The sequence below is a fragment of the Geotrypetes seraphini genome, chromosome 2, assembly GCF_902459505.1.
Source record: "Geotrypetes seraphini chromosome 2, aGeoSer1.1, whole genome shotgun sequence".
NCBI classification, from domain to species: Eukaryota; Metazoa; Chordata; class Amphibia; order Gymnophiona; family Dermophiidae; genus Geotrypetes; species Geotrypetes seraphini.
In genome coordinates, this window is record NC_047085.1 from 989,577 (window position 1) to 1,014,321 (window position 24,745).

The 24,745-nt window shown below is 45.4% G+C and overlaps 1 protein-coding gene across 3 annotated transcripts in view; it reads left to right on the forward strand.

Annotated features, from left to right (window-relative positions):
- The window catches only part of GRINA (glutamate ionotropic receptor NMDA type subunit associated protein 1), a 160,816-nt gene that overhangs the window by 74,017 nt on the left and 62,054 nt on the right, over positions 1–24,745 (forward strand). For all 3 annotated transcript variants that reach the window (XM_033933235.1, XM_033933233.1, XM_033933236.1), the window contains exon 3: positions 4,264–4,370. In XM_033933235.1, coding sequence (XP_033789126.1) covers positions 4,264–4,370 — 107 coding nt within the window. The remainder of the gene's footprint in view (positions 1–4,263; positions 4,371–24,745) is intronic.

A 24,745-nucleotide genomic window follows, 5' to 3' on the forward strand; every position in this document is an offset into this window, starting at 1 on the left:
TCACAAGGAGCTGCAGTGGGAATTGAACCATTCGGCTGCTAGTCCACTCCAAAGAAGTCTGTTGATATATTATTTTGAAAATACTAGGGATAGCCTAGAGCACTGTTTCCCAAGTCAGTTCTAGAGTACCGCCTTGACAGTTAGGTTTTTGGGGATTTCCACAGTGAATATGTATGAGCTTATTTGCATATACTGCCTCCATGATATTCAGATCTTTTCCATGCCTACTCATTGTGGATAGCTTGACAAGCTGACTGGCAAGGGGGTATTCTAGAACAGCCCTGGGAAACACTGGTTTAGAGTGTATGTACGAGTAATCCTCGGTAAACTGAGTAGGTAAGTACGTTACATTTAACGGCAGCTGTTTTATTGGATTCGTTCTGGAAGCTTAGGTAGTTTTGGAGGAAGATGTTCAGTCAGCGATCTTACAGGTAAGCTGGTTTGCCTTTGAAAACTCTTGTGAATGCTGGAGCTGGGATTAGTTGTTCATGCTTATCAGAACATATTTCATCTCTCCTGGTTTCGTGATCATAGTTAACAGTAAAACTTCATATGACTTTTAAGATGATACTGGAAGTTACAAGGTATGTTGAAAAGAAAAGATTCACAACACATATCGACTCGAATATAAGATGTGATTTTTGGGCCCAAAAAATGGCCCAAAAATGGGGGTCTTGTCTTATATTTGGGTCAGTGTCAACCCCCACCCCTCTTCCTGGATTTGTTGCAGGCCTCTGCCGGCCTGCCTTATGACCTGGTGGGTCGGGACATGAGATATCCCTCCTGTCCCAGCTGACTCTTGACAATTTTTTTACCTCCCTCCCCCCCATGTATCTTTTTGAATCCCTGGTGGTTCAGCGGTGTTTGTTTGTTTATTTCTCACCTGCCCTTATCCAGGGCAAGTTACATATTAACTACAAAATGAAGGATTTACATTTATCGTACAAAACACTTCAGAGACATAACAAATTACATACAGTACTTACATATCAAATCAAATTACATATAACATACACATTGCATCAATGACGAATATCGTTTAAGGCCAAAACTGGCCAAACCCACACACACATCAAAATATAAAATTCCATAACTCATATAAGATGCCTCAATAACAGGCATCAATAAACCAAACTAGATCATCGAACACCTCCGCGACCAGCACTCAAGGCAGGCAGGAGCAAGCTTTCCGGGTTCCTATCCCACTCTGAGCCCCTCTGAATGGCTGCTGCAAGTTCTTGTGGTCCAGCAGTGTACCGGGCAGGAGTGAGCTTTTTGTGCTCTGCCCCCAACAGCCATCTTTGTCTCCTCGTTGTCTTTGCCGCTGCAAAGCGGCGGCGCACCGGACTCCGCCCCCAACAGGTTAGCCTATGTTATATCCTCCCAGACTCTCTGCGGCGCACGCTTCAAGCTCCAGCACTACTGCACTATTTCTTTTAGGCACTTCTACTGCAATTTAATTTGTTTTATATGTTTTTATTAGTATTATTTACCTGCCTGTAATTTTATTTTTTAGCCATCTTTGTCTCCTCGTTGTCTTTGCCGCAGATGGTGTTCTAATCCCACTCAAACCAATTTTAATAAATACAAGGAGCATTCACAGCATTACCGTCAAACACTAAATGCAGAAAAGAAAAAAATATTACATAAAGAACATTTCTAAGGCAAAGAACTCTATCCTTAAAAAAATTAACTCATTTAAAACATAAACCGGTCATTTCCAATGATGAATCTCCCTCAGCTCAAAGCCTAGCCGACTTTTTTCAGATAAAAATCAATTTAATTAGGGACAAGATCAAATGCAAAATTTCCACCTTCTCTGCCGCTGGAGTAGTCAATCCTATTTCCATTGAAGCAGTGAATAACTCCTTAACCACCACGTGTTCCAACTTCTTTTTACCATCTCTGAAAGACATCGAATGTACCATCCAATCCCTTAACGCTAAGGGATCCAGCTCAGAGCCTATTCCGCCATTCATCATAAAACACCACTTATCCATCTTTGGCCCTTACATCCTTCAAATCATTCATAAGAGTCTTACTTCAGCCTGTTTAGCAGCAGATTGAAAACACTATATCCTCTATCCAATCATCAAGAATCCAAAAAATGACTCTTTGGACTGTGCTAATTACTGACCCATTGCCAACCTTCCGTTTCTAGCCAAACTAACTGAAAAAATCGTTTTTAATCAGCTCTCTGACTTTGTAGATAAAATCCAAATTCTTCACCCTAATCAAACGGGTTTCTGAAAGAACCACTCTACAGAACATTCTCTTTTAGGACTTTCTACAACTATTCAATACTATCTCAACCAACATAAATCAGTGCTTCTTATTTCCTTGGATCTTGCAACAGCATTTGATATAATAGACCACCAGCTTCTACTTCAAAGGCTTGCCTCTATCGGAATCTCAAATCAAGCTCTCGAATGGTTCAGTCCCTATTTCTCTGGTAGAACCTCTACTGTACATTTCAATAACTCTTTCTCTACGCCCTTTCAAAACAATTTCGGCATCCCACAAGGTTCCATATTATCCCCTCTGCTCTTTAATATCTATCTTGCCCCACTATTAACCCTTTGCCAGTCAATTGGCTTTTCAGCCTATGCCGATGATATCCAAATTCTTCATACCATTGATCCCTCTAACTTAAATGATATTGCTTCCATTAATTCCAAATTAGCCAAAATCCGAGACTGGCTAAACTCGAATATGCTCCCTCTTAGCATAACAAAAACAAGCAATGTTCTTTTCCCTTGGAAAGGGGGCATACAGCTGGTTTCACCAGTATCCATTGATAATACCCACTTGAATCTACCTCTACAACTAAAATATTAGGTGTCATCATTGACAATAAACTAACATACCAACCCCAAATTTGTGCTCTTGTTAAAAACTGCTTCTATAAGCTCAGGAAGATAAGATCCTTGGTCCCTCTCTTAGACTCACATTCTCTCGGTATTCTAATTCACTCTCTTGTCATTTCAAAAATCGATTATTGCAATTCATTATATAAAGGGTTAATGTCAAAAAGATATCAGACGCCTCCAAGTAATTCAAAATACGGCTATTAAAATCATCACGAACTCAAAAAGATTTGATCATGTCACTCCTTTACTAAAGAACGCACACTGGTTGCCCTTCCAGCATTGGATTACATTTAAAATTGCTCTTCTAACTTTTAAAACTCAAAAGACTAACGAACCTGCATTCATAGACAGACTCCTAATACCTTACGATCCCCTCAGAACCCTAAGATCTGCTTTGCAACATACTCTCTATGTCCCTTCACTAAAAATTATTGGCACCCGCCGTGCCTCCATCTTTTCTGTCACTACTCCTTCAATCTGGAATTTCCTCCCATTATGTATCAGAGCAGAACAAAATTTGGATAAATTCAAGAGTAGCTTAAAATGCTTTCTTTTTAAAGATGCCTATGATTAATTTATCCTTCCTATTTTTTAATATTTTACTCCCTCAACTGATCCCTACCTTTCATATCCCATTTGTTTTTACCTTTTATGTTTCCCTTTCTCCACAAATTGTAGTTCTTCCTTTTTTCCTCGTGTTCCACCTCCCTTCAGAAGTCAAGTTTGTCTGGTTTGTTTGGGTCATGTTCATTATTTGTTGTTCTTTCCCCATATATATTTTTTCAGGTACAATGCTTTGAATTTTATGATTAGCGTTCATTCAAATTTAATAAACTATGAAACCTCAGTGATGCTGATTCCAGTCAATGGCAGCCCCACTCTGAGACTTCCCTCTACCATGGTTCTGCCGAAGAAAAAGGAAGTGACATCATCAAGGGACTGTGGTAGAGGGAAGGCTGCAGAGTCCGTGCAGTCTGCCCAAAATTGTTGCTGGTCATGATTTGGAGAGGGCGTGCAGCCCAATAACAAATTCTGGGCAGACCTCAGATAAATATGTCTCACAAATTCTGCATTGCACTGTAGTGCAGAATTCCACCAGGAGTAATAAATACACCTAAAATAAATAAATCAAAGTCATTTCTTTGGTTTTCCAAGATATTAAGGTATCTTGTCCTCCTGTATGCTTTACTCGGTGAAATCTAATTATCTCCTAGGTAGAAATAGAGAAAATGAGGGCATATGAAGTATATATGGACTCTCCATTCTGCCCATCCAAATCAGACAGTTAGGTCCCCACGCAGAATTATTTTATCTTTTCTGTGGACTGGATAGCTGTAAAATATTCAGGGTAACTTTTTACATTTTTCACAATACACTTCTGGTTTGTTTGTAGATTTTGGTGCTTACCATGAGGAAGGACCACCCTCCTACTCTGATAACCAGGATTTTCCCACCAACCACTGGGATGACAAAAGTATCCGAAGGGCTTTCATTCGTAAGGTGAGAGATGTGAAATCTAGATGTGGGAATACATAAGACAGGAGAAACCAAAAAACACTGGAGTGATGATGTTCCTGAAATGGATTTTATTGAAAATTTAAAAGTTCTACAAGTCAATGTAAACAATCCACATAGAAGTAAAATGATCCACATAAAAACCTTGAGGACCTAATCTGCCGAGAGCATGGGACCCAACCAGTCCGTGTTTCAACATATTGCTTTTGGTTTTTGCAGCGCGTTCTCTGCGGAGTTCCACGCATTTGCACTTTTGGACTGTTTATTTCACGTATGTACTACCTTAGGACTATCGGGAACCCCTGAAGAAGATTATCTTGTCGAAACACTGACTGGGTTGGGTCCCATGGTCTCGGCGGATTAGGTCCCAAGGTTTTTATGTGGATCGTTTTACTTCTATATGGATTGCTTACATTGACTTATGGAACTTTTAAACTTTCAATAAAGTCCATTTCAGGAACATCGTCACTCCACACTGTTTTTTGGTTTCTTCGGGATTTTCTTCTCTGCGGATATCTCAGGGTCAATTTCTTTGTTTTGAATACATAAGACGGTGCATATGATTCCATGTTAAGGTGAGAAATTCAGTCATAGCCTAATCCCCATGGTGAGCTGCAAGAAAATGATTATGGTTCAAATATATTTTATTGAGCTCAACAAAAAGTCATCAAAACATTGAACATGAAGAAAAGCGAAGCTCAAGTTTTAACAGAAAACCTACAACACCATAGTTAGCCAGCCATCCCCCAACAACCATCCCCCAACCCCCAGTCCTCCTTCTAGATACATTTCCCAAAGGGGAAGAATACAGTACAAAGACACAGACATACAAAAAATATCAGAACAAGGTAACAATACAAGATATCAGCAATTAAGCAATCGGCTATGAGCCAGAGGGGTCATAGTGGTCCAAAAAAGTTCCCAAGCACATTGGAAAGAGTGCCCAGCAGGAGAGGAAAAGTCCCATACATCTCGACGCTCCCACATCAGCAAGGTAATCATCCGGCACCGCCAGAGGGAGTAATCCGGTGCTTCTCCGTCGAGCAATTTAAGCAGGATACATTTCAAGGCAATAAGAACTGTCCACTTAAGAAAACTGGCTACCCCCCGTTTCCAGGGGGGGGGAATAATGAGGGACAGCTCCAAAGAGAACGTTGAATGATAATGGTCCAAATACGCTCCACAAAAAGAAATATGGCATCCCAAAAGGAGCGAATGTTGGGACATGTCCAGAACATATGGCCCAAGCCCGCTTCAGAGGCCTGACAACTAAGACAGGCAGCTGACTCACGGAACCCAGAGAGGTAAGCCCGCTTAGGGGAGACATATAAACGACAGACTAATTTATAGTGTTGTTCCTAAAAAGTAGTATATTTACGAAAGTGGGCAGTCTACGAATTGCTTGCAAGATCACATCTTCAGGCAATTCCACAGCAAGGTCCCGAACCCAGGCATCCCGTAATCTAGAATGATCAAACAAGAGGGACTCTCAAATGACGATGATGGAATTTAAGGGGAACAGGAAGCTGTGAACCAATAGTAAAGGCCGTGGATGATACTCCTGACAAGAAGTCGTTAAAGAGCAATGAGGTAGGGAGTTAAGATAGTGTTGAATTTCTATATAGGCAAAATAATCAGTGGGCGGAAGATCAAATTCTTCCCGCACCTGAGCAAAGGACCAAATCTTCCCATTATCATCCACTAATTGAAACATAAGAACATAAGAAGCGCCATCTCCGGATCAGACCTTCGGTCCATCTAGTCCGGTGATCCGCACACGCGGAGGCCCTGCCAGGTATACACCTGGCTTACCCTATAGCCAACCATATCTCTATATGCCTCTCTCAAGGAGATATGCATCTAGTTTGCCCTTGAAGCCTAGGACTGTCGATTCTGCAATAATCTCCCCTGGGAGAGTATTCCAGATGTCAACCACTCTCTGTGTGAAGCAGAACTTCCTGATATTAGTCCTGAACTTGCCCCCCCTTAGCTTCATTTTATGTCCTCTTGTCCGTGTCAAATTGGACAATGTAAATAATCTTCTCTGCTCTATTTTGTCGATTCCTTTCATTATTTTGAAGGTCTCAATCATATCCCCACGCAGTCTCCTTTTCTCAAGGGAGAACAATCCCAGTGTTTTAAGTCGATCCTCATATTCCAGTTTCTCCATACCCTTCACTAGTTTAGTTGCTCGCCTCTGCACCCTCTCCAGCAGTTTTATATCCTTCTTTAGGTAGGGAGACCAATGTTGGACGCAGTATTCCAAGTGGGGTCTGACCATTGCCCTATAAAGCGGCATTATAACTTTCTCCGATCTACTCGAGATTCCTTTCTTTATCATGCCCAACATTCTATTTGCCTTATTTGCCGCTGCCGCACATTGTGCCGATGGCTTCAGGGTCCTATCTATCAGTACACCCAGATCCCTTTCTTGTTCACTTTTTCCCAGAGTTGCACCTGACATTCTGTACTCGTATTCCTTATTTTTACTGCCTAAATGCATTACCTTGCATTTCTCCACATTGAACTTCATCTGCCATAATGAATGCCCCTTGCTTCCCAGCGAGCAAAACTAGCCCCATCTATCCCAGGAGGAAAGGAGCCATTAAAGCGAATAGGCAGAAAAGGAGTGAAAGAAAGACTCGAGAAAATGATTATAATCTGTGTACATTCACTGATGCTAATCTGGGCCTCCTCCAGAAGGTTTATCAGTGAAATACTTCCCATCCACTCCTGCCTATGCTGGTTCCAGTCTGAAAATGGCTGCCGGGAAAGTCTCAGCAGCCATTTCTACAGAGCAGCACAACCAGGCAGCAGTGAGCGATGTTTGTTCCTTCCTCTGAAAAGGCCACTAGACCACCAGGGCTTCTTCAAGAGGAAGCTGTCAAACCCATGCCCCTGATGAGCACAGCGAGCCTACTGGATAATGACAAATTTCTGGCCCGCTGTGTCCCTTCTAACCAAGGGATCCCTTCAGGACTTGAATGACTAATTGCTAGCCTAACAGGGTCATCACATGTGTGCCTCCATGCCGAATTTGATTGGAGGCGCGCAGGGCGGCTTGCGACGGCGATTTCAGCGGTGATTTGACTCCTGTGCTGCCGGGACACCTCTTCTAAGCCCCTGACCAGCAAACGCAGCAACCGCGGGGTATTTGCTAGGCAGGCCCACTTCGATAATGCAAAGTGGGACGGCCTAGCAAAAGCCCCAAGGCTGCCCGGGCTAGCGGATGCTGGACAGGGGGACAGGGAAAGGAGAAGGGGTACTACTGGACAGGCGGATCAGGTAAGGGGTGCTGCTGGACAGCGGGGGAGGTAAAAGAAAGGGAGAAGGCCTACTGCTGGACAGGCGGAGCAGGGAAGAAGTGCTGCTGGATAGGGGGGAGGTAAAAGGAAGGGAGAAGGCCTACTGCTGGACAGGGAAAACAGGGAAGGGGTGCTGTTGGACGGGGGAGGTAAAAGGAAGGGAGATGGGTTGCTGCTGGACAGGGAGAGCAGGCAAGGGGTGGTGGTGGACAGCCGAGGAAAGATAGAGACAGAAAGAAAGAAAGACAGACAGAAAGCGGCCAAGGAGAGTTAGAGAAAGAAATAAAGACAGACACACACATCTATTCTAGCACCCGTTAATGTAACAGGTTTAAAGACTAGTCTCTTATAATAAAACCCTAAGCGGCGCATGCACACTTTTATCGTTGTGTTCCATATGTCTGTGGCCACAAGAGTGTGCATGCACGCTTCCTACGGCCCCACGAGCGGGAAAAAAATTTTAAAACGCTGCACTCCCTGCTCTTGCCACATATACACCGCTGCCGCTCTCAAGATAAATTGGGACCCACACTCATGGCCTTGCCGGCTAACCTTCAAGCCGCGGCAGCAGCTCCTATCACGAACCGCACTTGACCCCAAAGTGAATCGTTGCAAGACGGAAGTTCCTCTTCAACGGGATACACGAGCTGTGGTGCTATCACATTGCGCTGTGGCCGACTCTTTTACAATGCATGCCCATTGAATTTATTAAGAGCGCCGGCACCTCCTCTAAAGAGCTCACCACCACTCGAGCGCTGTAGCCGACTCACAGACACATCAGTTGAATTTGTTAGTTCCTCTCAAGAGCCGCATGCAGACGGGGATCGTGGGAGGAGGCACCGTCCCAAGTGCTGCACAGGGACTGGAGGGGGAGGGAAATAACGCTTCTCCTGCACATATCGGCACACATTGCAGAGATAAGAGACAGGCAGACAGCTTTGTGATGTTCCCAGAACAAATGTGGCAGCTGAACTCAACTTCCCTAGCAACAGCAGCAGATGAATCCAGAGACCAATGGGATAGCTCACATCTACCAGCAGGCGGAGATAGAGAAACTGATTAACAGGTGGTCCTATTGGCTGGCACTCCTCCTGTTTATCCAGTATTCTCTATCTCCCAGCAGGAAAAGGTTGCTATTCAACTAGCTCCTGAATTCTGGCTGTGACTGGAACTTTATTTTCTCCTGTTGAGGTTTCTCTTCAGTGAGACTGCCATTCTGTTTCTCCTGTTGAGGTTTCTCTTCAGTGAGCTGGCAATGCTATTTCTCCTGTTGAGATTTTCTCTTCAGTGAGACAGGGGTGTCCGGCTGAACGGTGCCGGCTTTAGGGGTTACACCTGGGCCCCCCCAGGTCCCTGCCTCACCCTCCCTCCATTGCTAGAGGGTCTGACTGGGTCTCAATTTTTTTCTTCTTTTCCTTCTCTGTAAAAAAAAAAAAAATAAAAAGACCACAGTTGCTACATTCTGCCATGCTTTTGCTGCAAACTGGCTTCAACCGGCCCTAACAACAAGCTTGTGAGTATGTCTGGCTTTTACGGTTGTTTGAACTTCAGGTTCTGTTTGGGAGTCTTAGTACTGTGGGTTCGGTCATCGTACATTTAAGGTATGGATATTTTATTGAGGCTAAGTTTTATGAATAGAAATCCGTGGAGGGAGCCTGGACTTCCCGTCCTTTGCATGCACGCGCTTGGTTTCCTTGTTGGTTACAGCGCGGCAGTAGCGGTGCAATTTCTTGCTCGCACTTGTTCTCATTGTTGGGTTTCAGTGCAGCAGTAGTCCTGTTTATTCTGAGGCTCTCTTTCATCAGTGTTTGTCACAGCCATGTGCAGCTGATTGTGCAGGTGCCGGTTTATAGCAGCACGAATGAGATGGGACATGTTTTTTGGCGCTGTGGGCCGTTCTTCTGGTTTTCCCCGAATCTGATTTTCTTTCTGTGCAAGCCGTGGCAGGGTAAATTTTGCGAGGTTCGAATCCGACTATGTTTCTAGGAGCGTTGATGCAGTGGCCACGTGTCAGCGAGAATCAGGCGTGCGCATGGGTCTCCGGCGATGGCAGGAGAGCTGCAGCGTTCCGGTAGTTTGTTTCCAGCTGACTTTGGTCAGGGTATCCCGGGGCTTCTCTCCTTTCCGGTTCAGACAAGTTGTATGTGTTTCACCAGCTTTGGGACAAGCTTGGGCAGATTTATATGTCTGTCTGTGTTCCTGCTGTACTCCCTTGAAGGAAGCTGCTTGTTTAATCGGACTCTGGGGTTAGCACTCAAGGGGTTTACCAGAGAGACTCTGACCTGTGCTAGGTCACCCAATCTCGGTTTGTCTCCGGACTGGGGCGACATACGGCAACTCACGGCACAGTGAGATCAGCAGTAAGATAGTGCCCTGTATTTCACACAGGTATCTCATTGTCTCTCTTGGGGTCCCTGCAGATTGAGCCTTTGTCTGTTGGTAACTGTCCTTATTTGGGCCTCTGTGCTGAGCTGCATGTGTCTAGTAGTGGCACAGGATATTTATGCCTAAAGGTAGTACAAACAGTTTCCAAGTTCGGGCTGTCTCTATGGGCATAATAACACTGCGCATATTCCTGCGGCCAAGACTCTCTTTCTCTATTTATGAGGGGGCCTGGACTTCAGATTTCCATGCTTATCACGCTGGTTTCTCCTGTCACCATTTTCTCATGGCACATGCTAGACGGGCCCCCCGACCAGACAGAAAGGGCTATACAGCTCCTTTTAACCAGGAGCCAGTTACCTATTCTATCAAACCCGCGGAGGATCACGCGCTATGTGGCTGTTAGCCTCATCCCTGAAGCTCTCATTAGCGATGTGAGCTTTGTCTGATACCTGTAAGGATGCTGTTGTTTTCCACGGGGCGGTAGATGCAGCATCTTGATTGAGTCTAGTACGTATTCACTTTAAAGGACATACGTATTTCACTCATGTTCATGGTTCCAGTATATTCCTCTTTACATTGTGAAACATGATTTTTTTCCTAGGAGAATCTTCTTGCAGATCCTACATTCTCATCCTGCCATTCCCTGACCTTCTGCACTTCATTCTGAGGGGATCTTGACTTCTTCCAATGACTCTTCAGGCTTTCTCATGAGGGAGAAGACGCTATAATGTCAGGTCAGGGGGCTGTGAAGATTTTTCAGGATGCTTGCATCTTTGCATTCTCCTCAGGTTTTCCAGTTCGTTCTTGGAGTCTCTATGTTTTGTGTTTCCCTTTTCAGTGTTACTGGTCCTCAGGACAGTTCTTGTAGTTCTTCGGGAACTAAGGGACGTTGTTCCACTTACTGCATGGTGCCCGAGACGGGGGCATTGGGCAGGCTGGATCTCATTCTGCTGAATTAGTTTCTCGGGGTTACACATTTCTGCAGACAACCTGGGAGTATATTTACATTTTCTCTATGGACTCCGAATCGGCACTTGGTTTGCCTGCCTCTCTTGGAGCAGCGCTTTCGGTTTTGGCACATGCCATTTCGCCTACCCAAGGCTTCACGAACGTTTTAGGTGATGTGGGCGGTGGTACCGTTTTGGCGCTACCAGGCAATTCATCTAATTTCTTCTTGACTGCCTGCTTGATTCGGACGACTTCCAGTCGGGCCATTTGACTGACACGAAAAGGGTGGTATCTTTTCCTCAGTTCTTTACACGTGCATCTTCGAATTTGCACAGCGCTTTTTTCTCCTGTACTATTTATAGGTATATCAGGGTAATGTTTTTATTCATATAGGAGAGACATGTGTTTCTTTCCGGAGACTTGGGCGTGGGATCTCGGTCTCAGATTGGTATTCTTCTTTGCTTACCATGACCAAGAGTATGGGATTCTGTACAGTTTCTGGGATCCATATTGCTGACTCCACTGGGAACTTCGGCTTGCTTTCCCCTTCTTACGCTACAGCAGTCGCTTTTGTTCCGGTGGTTCCCGATATCTCAGGGCTCCAATTATTTGGTATGCTCCTCATGCATCGCTCTGTATGATTTGGTGGCTCAGCGCGATTTCTCTTTTCAAGGCATGCCTCGGTCTTTGCTGGACTAGCTCATGACCACCGAATATCCCGGGCTGTCGGGTTGGGGGGCTCGGTGGCTTCCATCCTCAGCTCCAGGATTCTGGTCTTCAGAGGCGACTCAGTACTTGTTCATTCTTCTACTCTTGAGCAGGGTCAGGCTACCTTTCTGGAGCTTCAGATCATTCTTCCGGATTGCCGCTGAGGGTCCTTTTGGTCAGTATTAGGATGGGGGTATTTCTCTACAGCTTGGGCAGTAGGGGTTGTACTCAGTTGGCAGGTGAAGTTGGTCTGCTTCAATGGGTGGACTCTCATCTTCGTCTTCTGTTGGCAGATCCTTTTATGAATCAGGATAAGAGTTTGGATAGACTTTCTCTCCGCGGAATCTGAGCATGGCCCATTTCTTGTATGTTACAGTGTACAGCACTGTGTACGCTCTGGAAAGTGTACATGTTAGTAATAGTGTAATCTTCTGCATCCTGGATATTGAGATTTGTGGCTCAGGCATTGTAACTCCTTTTATGGACGTGAGATCTCCTTGACCTAGACCTCATGGTCTCGTCTCTCAATTCTAAGCTTCCTAGCTTCTTCGGCGGGCCCAGGGAGTGGGAGTTAGAGGGGGTAGCTGCATGGCTCCTTTCTCGCCTCTGACTTCTCTTTTTCAGTGTTTTCCGCTGGCTGATGATGGCTTGGATTTGCCATCTTGAGCTCGCTTTCCGGGCACAGTATTTGTAGAATCTCTGGATTGGCGGCGCCATCCTTACTATGCGGATTTGATGAGTCTTTCGACAGCCGGACTAAGAAGTTTCCTTGTATTTCCGGCTTTGCTTGCCTAGGGTCCGATCAACATGGATATTTGTACTACTTTAGTATTACGACCTAGTTTTTTGAAAAATCTTGGCTGACGTGTAAGGGTTATGCAAAGCAGGTTGTTTCTTCTCTTATCCAGGTGCTACGGACGTCTTCTCCTGTGGTTTCTGCTTCCTTTTGGAGGTTTTTCCTTTCTTGGGTGCTTCTTAACGTTTGAACCACTCCAGAGTTCCTTTTTGGCACAAGTGTATTGCCGAGGGTTTAGCGTTCAATTCCCTTCAGCTTCTAGTGCCATTCTTGGCTTGTTACAAGGGCTAGGTATATTGTTCTTCGCTTACTTCTCAGCTTCATGTAGTTCAGTTCCTAAACAGAGTGCGGTATATTCATGCGCCTCTTAGAAAGCCTGGTTTGGAGTACAATCTTCACGTACTTCTTCTAAGTTTACCGAAGGCTTCATTTCATCCTTGTCTTTTGGGACTCTAAAGGGCTGTGCCGTTGAACATGGGGTTTCTTGTGGCCATGGCTTCAGCTCTGCAGTTTTCTATGTTGCAGGCCTTGTTCAACGGGGATTCCTATTTCTGATTTCCAAAATAAGGGATATCAGTTCGGATGGTATCACTATTTCTTTCTAGGGGGGTGTGTCATCCTTTCTTTTATGTCATGCTCGCTTTTCCTTCCTTCTTCCTGGGAGGAGAAATTGGGAGCAGTGCTTTTATTCACTGCATTTTTTGATACGTATGTAGCGTTCTCCGCGAGCTCGGTTTCTAACGACTTTTAGTTGTTTATAGCTCCTTTTTGTATTCTTCAAGGGACGCCTCAAACGTATGGCGGCGTCCGAAGCCTCCATCGCTCAATGGGTCCAGGAGGACTTTCTTTATGCTTGCTTGCTGGCAGGGAAGCGGGTGGCGAAAGAACTTCATGACCATTCCGCCGGAGCGATGGCTAGTTCTTGGGCTCGGCCCAGAGGTTTTTTCCTTGGAGAAGATTTGTCTCGCGGCTAATTGGTCTTCCGAGAGTGCTTTCTCTCCGCATTTCTGCTTGGATGTGGGGGCGCATGAAGTAGGGGCGTTTTGTGCTTCGGTTGTTGCGGAGGCGGCGTTTGCTTCCCACCCAGATTGAGGATTGCTTTGCTACATCCCATTGGTCTCTGGATTCATCTGCTGCTGTTGCTAGGGAAGGAAAAATTATGTTCTTACCTGTTAATTTTCTTTCCCTTAGACGCAGCAGATGAATCCAGAGCCCCACCCTTTCTGGATATTGTCTCTCGGGTTTTTCTTTTGCAACTTTCGCAGTTTGTTATTATGGCAGGTTGTTTTCTGTATTATTGCATTTTGAGATTTGTTATGGGAAAGAAGTTTTTTACATGCTATGCCTATTGATGGTTACGGATGCTTGGGCAAGGAGCTATACTGGATAAACAGGAGGAGTGCCAGCCAATAGGACCATCTGTTAATCAGTTTCTCTATCTCCGCCTGCTGGTAGATGTGAGCTATCTCATTGGTCTCTGGATTCATCTGCTGCGTCTAAGGGAAAGAAAATTAACAGGTAAGAACATAATTTTTCCATGTGAATCAAAGTAAAGAGGTATGTACATTATTCTTTTGACTTGAACAAAGCGCCGGCAAGTTTTGAGACACTCCTCCCGTCGGGGTAATAGCATGCGCGTTTGGTTGTCAAAACAATTTTCCGCGAGGTAATAGTATGCGCGTTCGAAGGTTGTCAAAGCAAATTTCTGCGTGCGCACATTCGCATACCAACGAGTGTCGAGTGCCGGTTTAACTTACACAAGTCACTCTGTGCCAATTTACGACTTTAAACAATTTACTCTGTGCAAATTTACTTCTTACTACTTTCTCTGTGCTAGTTTGGAGTTACTTTCTCTAAGTTTCGTGATAAAGAAAAAAAAGGTAGGTGGGAGAAGGGGCATATTCCCCCAACAGCCCCCTGACTAATTTACATCCCCCTAACATCCCCCTGAGATCTACACACACACACATAAGGACAGGGGGCTAGGGAGAGACAGTGCAAGGAAAAAAAAAAAGAGGAGACATTGACAGACTGATAGAAATATGTCACACATACTGAAACAGAGTTAGGTAGCAGTGAAAGACACTCACAGAAGGACAGGAGGCTAGAGACAGATTGAAAAATAAAATACAGTGGACAAGGAGAGAGAGACACCACAGGAAAAAAAGACAAACAGACATACAGAAGCCAAGAAGACAGACACCAAAAAAAATACAGACATACTTACAAGTAGACAAACAGAGAGATAGTGGGCAAGGAGACAGAGAGCAAAAAAAATACAAACAGCCAAGGAGACACACAGAAAAAAAAAAGACAAACATACAGTGGCCAAGGATAAATACAGGAAAAAAAAAACATACAGACATACAGTGGCCAAGGAGTTAGACTGCAAAAAAAGACATACAGACATACAGCAGCCAATGAGACAGACAGACAGACAGTGACCAAGTAGACAAACAGCAAAAAATCACAAACAAACACAGCGACCAAGAAGATAGACAGAAAAAAAAGAGACAGACAGTGGGCAAGGAGACAGAGAACAAAAAAACCCCCAGACAATCAAACAGTGGCAAACATACAGCGGCAGACAACGGCTAAGGAGACAGAAAGTTAAAAAATAGAAACATAGAGCAGCCAAGGAGACAGATAGACAGACAACGGCTAAAGAGACAGAAAGCAAAAAAAGAGAGACATACAGCGGCTGCCAAATTACAAAAACACACACAGACAGCAACCAAGGAGATAGACAGACAGACAGTGTGCAAGGAGACATAGAGCAAAACTATACAGACAGCCAAGGAGACAGACGGGAAAAAAAAAACAACCAACAGACATACAGTGGAGAAGGAGAAATACTGAAAAAAAAGACAGACATACAGCGACCAATGAGACACACAGCAAAAAAAATACAGACAGCAAAAAAAGGAGAGACAGCAAAATAAACAAAGGCGCACAGACAGCGACCAAGGAGATAGACAGATGGACAGTGGGCAAGGAGACAAACAGCTAAAAAATACAGACAATCAAACAACAGCTAAGGAGACAGACAGTGGCCAATGAGAAATACAACAAAAAAAGACACAGACATACAGCAGACAATGAGACAGACAAACAGCGACCAAGGGGACAGAGCAAAAAAACACAGACAAACATACAGAAGCCAAAAACAGACAGACAAAGACAGCGGATAATGAGAGAGACCAAAATAAATAAATACAGACAGACAGCAGCCAAGGAGACTGACAGACAGTGGCCAAGGAGACACGCAGGAAAAAAACCCCCAGACAAACAGGGAGGCAGACATACACAAAGAAAGGAGGCAGGGAAAGAAAGACAGACTTACACAAATAAATAAATTTATAAATGTCTAAGTCTACACAGCTCTTCTAGCACCTGCTGCTATTTGTGTGTGGCTGTTTCCTCCATCTCACTAAGAAGCCTACAGCGGTGTGCGTGTGGCGTTTTCCCTATCACTACAAAGAGCCTGAATTGGACCCTGTCAGAGCTGCTTCAGAAAAAGGGATACTTCTCAGATAAGCCAAAAAAGATTGCACATCTATTCTAGCACCCGTTAATCTAACGGGCTTAAACACTAGTATTATATATACTTCTATTATTTCCTACCACTTTCCTCCAGCCTATTTTACCACTAAAATATATGAAACCACAATTAGTTCGCCTCTATTGTACTAAATATATACACAAACATAGAAACATAGAAAGATGACGGCAGAAAAGGGCTACAGCCCATCAAGTCTGCCCACTCCACTGACCCACTCCCTTAAGTCTATACCCTAGTGACCCTATTCCTTATCTTCATCCTCGTAGGGATCCCACGTAGGTATCCCATTTATTCTTAAAGTCTGGGACGCTGCTGGCCTCGATCACCTGCACTGGAAGCTTGTTCCAATGATCTATCACTCTTTCCGTGCAGAAGTACTTCCTGGCATCACCATGAAATTTCCCTCCCCTGAGTTTGAGCGGATGCCCTCTTGTGGCTGAGGGTCCTTTGAGAAAGAAATATCATCTTCCACCTCGACACGTCCCATGATGTACTTAAATGTCTTAATCATGTTTCCCTTCTCCCTACGTTCTTCGAGAATGTAGAGCTGCAATTTGTTCAATCTTTCTTTTTATGAGATACCCCTAAGCCCCGAGACCATCCTGGTGGCCATCCGCTGAACCGATTCAATTCTGAGCACATCTTTACGGTAATGTGGCCTCCAGAATTGCACACAGTATTCCAGATGAGGTCTCACCATGGCTCTGTACAGCGGCATTATGACTTCAGGCTTCCTGCTGACGAAACTTCTCTTGATACAACCCAATATCTGCCTTGCCTTAGATGAAGCCTTCTCCACTTGATTGGCAGTTTTCATGTCTGCACTGATGATTACTCCTAAATCTCGTTCTGCTGAAGTCCTAGTTAAAGTTTCTCCGTTCAAGAAGTACGTCCTGCATGGATTTCCGCTTCCGAGGTGCATGACCTTACATTTCTTAGCATTGAAGCCTAGCTGCCAGGTTGAGGACCAACTTTCTAATGTAAGCAGGTCCTGCGCCATATAATTCTGTAAACTGCATTAACTTACTATATTACATAGTTTGGCATCATCGGCGAATAGTGTTATTTTACCTTGAAGCCCTTGAGTCAGATCCCCTATGAATATGAATTGGTTGCGGACCTACCTTTCACTGTCTTCCATCATGATAAGGTGGTTCTCCGTACCCATCCTAGGTTCTTGTCTATGGTTGTTTCTGAGTTTCACATCAACCAATCCATTGTTCTTCCTGTGTTTTTCCGAAGCCCCATTCTCACCCTGGAGAAGTGGCTCTGCATTCTCTTGATTGTAAGCGTGCGCTGGCCTTCTACTTGAAGCGCACCGCTCCTCATCGTTCTGCTCCCCAGCTGTTCCTCTCTTTCGATCCTAATTGCCTGGGTCATTCTGTTTCTAAGCGGACCATTTCTATCTGGTTGGCCGCTTGTATCTCTTTCTGTTATGCTCAGGCTGGTCTCTCCCCGCCGGTTCGAGTCGCAGGCCACAAGGTCAGAGCGATGGCAGCGTCTGTTGCTTTCCTCCGCTCTACTCCGCTTGAGGAAATCTGTAAGGCTGCCACTTGGTCCTCTGTTCATATGTTTACCTCACACTATTGTCTGGATACTTTCTCCAGGCGTGATGGCCATTTCGGCCAGTCCATTTTGCAAAATCTGTTCTCCTAAATTGCCAACTCTCTCTCCATCCCTTTCTGGTTAGCTTGGAGGTCTCCCACATGTTGAGAATATGCTGCCTGCTTGTCCTGGGATAAAGCACAGATACTTACAGTAACAGGTGTTATCCAGGGACAGCAGGCAGATATTCTTGCAACCCACCCACCTCCCCATGGTTGACTTCTTTGCTAGCTATCTGAACTGAGGCCATGCTGAGGAGACGCATGCCCTAGGTCGGGCGGGAGGGGCACGCGCGCATGTGCTGGCCAATCGCAAGCTTGAATGTCTTCAAGCAAGTCTGCTTGCGAAAACATCCACTAGAGGGCTCCGTCGGTGACGTCACCCACATGTTGAGAATATCTGCCTGCTGTCACTGGATAAAATCTGTTACGGTAAGTAACTGTGCTTTCTCTTCCATATTTGCCTGAATAGGTATGTGCAACACACAAATAGAAGATTAGATTAGATACATTTAACCCTACCCTCTGTTTTCTATCCGATAATCAATTCCTAATCCACAACTGAACTTTGCCGCCTATCCCATGACATTTCAATTTTCTCAGGAGCCTCTCATGAGGAACTTTATCAAAAGCTTTCTGAAAATCTAGATATCAACTGACTCGCCTTTATCCATATGTTTATTTACACCTTCAAAGAAGTCAAGCAAATTTGTGAGGTGATTTCTTTCAGTTCCTTCGCATCATCACCCTTGAAAACAATTTCCGGTTCAGGTAGATCTCTTACTTCTTCTTCCGTAAAGACTGAAGCAAAGAATTCATTCAGTCTTTCCACTATGGCCTTATCCTCCCTGAGTGCCCCTTTTGCTCCTTGATCATCCAACGGTCCCACAGATTCCCTCAAAGGTTTTCTGCTTCTGATGTACCCAAAAAAATTATTATGAGTTTTTGCCTCTTTTGCAAGTTTCTCTTCATATTCTTTCTTAGCTGTCTTTAGCAATGCTTTGCATCTAACTTGCCAGTGCTTGTGTTTCTTCTTATTTTCTTTATTCGGATCCTTTTTCCGTTCTTTAAAGGATGTTTTTTTGGCTCTAATAGCCTCTTTCATTTCACCTTTTAACCACACCGGCTCTCGTTTTCTCTTCTTTCCACCTGGTCTGGGCTTCCACGATGGTATTTTTAAATAACATTCATGCCTGGTTTACTGTCTTAATCTTTGCGACTAATCCTTTTAGATTCTTTTTAACCATTTTCCTCATTTTATCATAGTCGCCTTTTTGAAAATTAAATGCCCCTACAGTAGATTTCTTTTGCGATGTTAATTGATCACGTTAAGATCACTGTTTCCCAGCGAACCCAATGCAGTTAACTCCTGTACTATGTCTTGCATTCCACTAAGGACCAAATCTAAAATAGCACCCTCTCTTGTAGGCATAAAATCTGTCTAATCTTTGGGGTTCCACCAGGATCTGACGGGGATTGGGCCACTGACAGAGACAAGATGCTGGAGCTTTGGTCTGACATAAGAACATAAGAAGTTGCCTCTGCTGGGTCAGACCAGAGGTCCATTGCGCCCAGCAGTCCGCACCCGCGGCGTCCCATCAGGCCCATGACCTATACGGTGATCATTGTCTGAACCCTTAAATCCCCCTTGGTCTCTATCTATACTCTCTCTATATCCCATCTCTACCTCTATCTGTATCCCTCAATCCCCTTATCTTTCAGGAATTTATCCAATCCTTCTTTAAAACCATGTAGTGTACTCTGTCCTATCACAACCTCCGGCAGTGCGTTCCAGGTGTCACCCTCTGAGTGAAAAAGAATTTCCTAGCATTGGTTCTAAACCTGTCCCATTTCAGCTTCTCCGAGTGCCCCCTTTTACTTGTGGTCCCCATTAGTCTGAAGAATCTATCTCTGTCTACCTTCTCGATACCTCTCATGATCTTGAAAGTCAATATCATGTCTCCTCTGAGTCTCCGCTTTTCCAGGGAGAAGAGCCCCAGCCTTTCTAACCTGTCTGCGTAGGAAATTCTACTTTACGGAGAGGGTGGTGGATGCCTGGAATGCGCTCCCGAGAGAGGTGGTGGAGAGTAAAACTGTGACTGAGTTCAAAGAAGCGTGGGATGAACACAGAAGATTTAGAATCAGAAAATGATATTAAAGATTGAACTAGGCCAGTTACTGGGCAGACTTGTACGGTCTGTGTCTGTGCATGGCCGTTTGGAGGAGGATGGGCAGGGGAGGGCTTCAATGGCTGGGAGGGTGTAGATGGGCTGGAGTAAGTCATAACAGAGATTTCGGCAGTTGGAACCCAAGCACAGTACCGGGTAAAGCTTTGGATTCTCGCCCAGAAATAGCTAAGAAGAAAAAAAAAAAAAAATTTAAATTGAATCAGGTTGGGCAGACTGGATGGACCATTCGGGTCTTTATCTGCCGTCATCTACTATGTTACTATGTTACTATGAAAGGTTTTCCATGCCTTTTATCATTTTCGTCACTCTTCTCTGGACCCTCTCAAGCATCGCCATGTCCTTCTTGAGGTACGGCGACCAATACTGGACACAGTACTCCAGGTGCGGGCGCATCATCGCTCGATACAGCGGCATGATGACTTCCTTCGTCCTGGTTGTGATACCCTTCTTAATAATACCCAACATTCTATTTGCTTTCTTTGAGGCTGCTGCACATTGTGCCGTTGATTTCATTGTTGTATCCACTAGCACACCCAAGTCCTTTTCAAGGTTGCTTTCCCCTAGCACCGATCCCCCCATTTTGTAGCTGAACATTGGGTTCTTTTTCCCTATATGCATGACCTTGCATTTCTCTATATTAAATCGCATTTGCCATTTGTTTGCCCACTCTTCCAGTTTGTTTAGGGCCCTTTGTAGGTCTTCGCATTCCTCCGCGGTTCTAACCCTGCTGCAGAGTTTGGTGTCATCTGCAAATTTTATAACTTCACACTTCGTCCCCGTTTCCAGGTCGTTTATAAATACATTGAACAGCAGCGGTCCGAGCACCGACCCCTGTCGGTCACCGACACCGCTCGAGACCCTCCGCCAGTCCGAGTATTGTCCCTTCACCCCAACCCTTTGTTTTCTCCAGTTGCCAACCAGTGTTTAATCCATCTGTATATATCCCCTTCCACCCCGTGGTTTTGCAGTTTCCTAAGTAGTCGCTCATGGGGTACCTTGTCAAAGGCTTTTTGGAAGTCGAGGTAAATGATGTCTATGGATTCCCCTTTGTTCATCTGGCTGTTTATTCCTTCAAAGAAGTGCAGTAAGTTTGTTTGGCACGACTTTCCCTTGCAGAAGCCATGTTGGCTCTCTTTCAGTTGTCCGTTTGTTTCTATATGCTGACCCAGGGTGTTCTCAAGTTGCCAGGGCTCAAGGTCTTCAAATTCCAACAAAGTGTCCTCAGACAAATCTGCTGCACAGTATATCACACAGATTGCCACATTTTATTTTATGAAATTGAATAATACATTTAAAATCTCTACTTCCTTGAAAACCACAGTGAAGCTCAGTAGCTTTGTGTTAGACCTGAGTGAAAGTACCATCTCCCCTTCCTGTGACCAGTACACAATATAAGTTCCTTCTAATCAATCAGGACATCATGAATATTAATACTAAGAGTACATAGGGAAAGGGATTGGACTTGTATACCTTCTTTTTGTAGTTTTACAACCACACTCAAAGCGGTTTATATACAGGTATTTCAAGAATTTTCCCTATCTGTCCTGGTGGGCTCACAGTCTCTCTAATATACCTGGGGTAATGGAGGGTTAAGTGACTTGTCCAGGGTTTCAGGGAGCAACATGGGATTTGAATGAACAACCTCGGGTGCTGAGGCTGTAACCCTAACCACTGCACCACACTCTACAGGCTAGGAATTTAGCAGGGCTGCACTGTGCTCTGACACAATTATTTGAACAAGTTTATTTGTGAGTTGATTGTGAGTTGAATTATTAGGGTTCCAAACCCAGTAACTGCAGTATTTCAGAATACCAGTCTTTCTTTAGCAAACTCTCCAGACCAGTATAGATCTCTCACAAATGGGTTATAGCTTACCATAACCAGCAGGTGGAGACTGAGACAAAACTTTGGAATAGTACATAATAGGTGACTCTCCCTATATCCTTCAGTCTTTCTCTCAGACTCCAGCAGGTGTGAATGACTTGTATCCTTCTCCCTTGGTTAGAGCTGTTGGAATTTGTTTAGGGCTCCTGGTCTCTGTTTTTTGTGCCGGACTGAGCTTGGGTGGGCCCTGTTTGGGGGTCTGTCCAACCTTGGGGGTGTCAAACCTGGTGGGTCTCGTGCTTGGTCCCTCCCCTCTTTTCCTCCACCTCCCCAACATTTTTGGAGAGGTGCCTCAGCAGTAAGCTTTGCCCCCCCTTTCAGGTCAGGCATACTGCTTTGAGAGCCAAGTGGAGTCAGTTCTGTGAAAAAAAAAAATCCTGAGGTAATGCTGGTCTGAAGGGTTGCTTTCCCTTTAAATTTGCTGTAATTTACTGTATTTTTTGTGTAACCGGCACTTTTCTTTTAGCTAGTTAACATATGGAGCAATGAGCACTTAACAGGGGAAAAAGTGCTCATTGTGCTCCAGACGCGAAGCACTCATGACTGGCCTGTGCAAGCATTGTACAGGCCAATGCGGTGGAAGTTCCCTGTCGGCATCCCTGTCGGCCAGGGAACCCGGCTGCAAGTGCCTCATGAGTCGGCTTCAGAGAGCGGGGAAGCCCGGACTTCCCCCACCACCACAGAGGGATTTCCTCAGCCACCGACAGTAAGGGTAAAAAAAATAATAATAACTTTATTTTTCTATACTGCCATAGTCAGATGACTTCTAGGTTCACAGTGAAGAGAGCTGGACAATCGGCGAATTACAAAATGCATATACTGAAAGTACAACATATTACACAAGAAAAGACGGAAGGAAAATTTAAGTTTAGTGTGACTTCAGTTTATGAGATAAATCTGTCAAATAGTACAGTTTTAATTTCTTTCCGGAAGGCGTCGTAGGTCAGCCAGGCTCCATTGATGTAGTTACCTAACCACGACTGCTGTTTGCTTGCTTGAAACATGAAAGACCTATCCAAAAAGGACTTATATTTACAACCAGTGATCCTTGGGTAAGCAAATAAGTTACAATTTCTGGTTGTCAGTGTGGGGCTGTATAGCACGAAATGAGGTAGAAGATAGGAGGGGACTAATCCCCAGGCCTGCTTGAAACAAATACAAGCAAACTTAAACATTATTCGTGCTTCCGTTGGCAACCAGTGCAACAGTCTGTAGTAGGGGCTAATATGGTCACTTTTCTTCAATCCAAATATCAAGCGAACTGCCGTGTTCTGTACCATTCGTCTACAATGAACTATCAAGACTCAAAGTAAACAAAGCCATGGGACCGGACAACCTACACCCCAGGGTGCTCAGGGAGTTAAGTGAAGTCCTGGAGGAACCATTATCTGTGCTTTTCAGTCTTTCCCTACGCACAGGAAGAGTCCCCTTGGACTGGAAAACCGCCAACGTAATCCCACTGCACAAAAAGAGCTGCAGGACAGAGACAGCAAACTACAGACCAGTGAGTCTCACGTCTATAGTGTGTAAGCTCATGGAAACACTGATCAAACGGAATCTTGACACAATCCTAGATGAGGAAAACCTATGTGATCCCCACCAACACGGGTTCACCCAGGGTCAGACCCCCACCCAGGGTCAGACCCCCACCGCGTCAGAGGCAGCGTCGGACTCCCCCTTGATAGGGGGCGGAGCCAACGCGGCGAGCGCTGAATCGGGTTGCCAGAGCAAAAGAGAAGAAGGGAGCGTGCTCTGGTAGCCTGACTGAGAGAGGGAGAGTCGGAGACACAGAGTTCTGCGCAGGGGAAGGAGGCAGGAAGAAGCACAGGACTCGGGGAAGCGGCGAGAGTACGCTCCGCCCACCCCCACCGCGTCAGAGGCAGCGTCGGACTCCCCCTTGATAGGGGGCGGAGCCAACGCGGCGAGCGCTGAATCGGGTTGCCAGAGCAAAGGAGAAGAAGGCAGCGTGCTCTGGTAGCCTGACTGAGAGAGGGAGAGTCGGAGACACAGAGTTCTGCGCAGGGGAAGGAGGCAGGAAGAAGCACAGGACTCGGGGAAGTGGCGAGAGTACGCTCCGCCCATCCCCACCGCGTCAGAGGCAGCGTCGGACTCCCCCTTGATAGGGGGCGGAGCCAACACGGCGAGCGCTGAATCGGGTTGCCAGAGCAAAGGAGAAGAAGGCAGCGTGCTCTGGTAGCCTGACTGAGAGAGGGAGAGTCGGAGACACAGAGTTCTGCGCAGGGGAAGGAGGCAGGAAGAAGCACAGGACTCGGGGAAGCGGCGAGAGTACGCGCCGCCCACCCCCACCGCGTCAGAGGCAGCGTCGGACTCCCCCTTGATAGGGGGCGGAGCCAACGGCGCGCAGCCGTTTGGCGCGCGGCGAAGGCAAGCGGCAAAGGCGCTCGCCTTAGCGAGAGCGCCTTTGCGAAGGGCCTTTGAGAAGGGACAAGGCAACGGAGTAAGACAGAAGGGTAAAGAAGCGACAAGTACAGAAGGAAAAGCACAGAAGGTAAGAAAGAGACAGACACAAAGGGCCAAGCCGTTCACACAAGTATAACAAGCAGGCAGAGGGAGAGAGTGAGAGAGAGGACACCAGCGGCTGGTAGAGAGAGAGAGGACCCCAGCAGCAGGTAGAGAGAGAGAGAGAGACACCAGCACAGAGCACCAACACAGAGAGAGAAGAGACAGAGAGGACACCACCAACAGGCAGTGAGCAAGAGGACACCAGAGACAGTTAGTGAAAGAAAGAGAGGGCACCAGCACAAAGAGAGAGTCAGGGAGGACACCAACAGCAGATAGGGAGAGAGAAAGGACACAAAGCGGGCACAAGTCACAAGTAATCTCAACTGATATCTTAAAGAAGGAACAACAATGGAAGCAGAAGGAAGCCAGAAGATGAGCTTTCCAGTGTTCTGCACAGACTGTCATATGTACAACTATCTCCCCTCGGGGAGACAGTCATATGTATGCAGTCGGTGT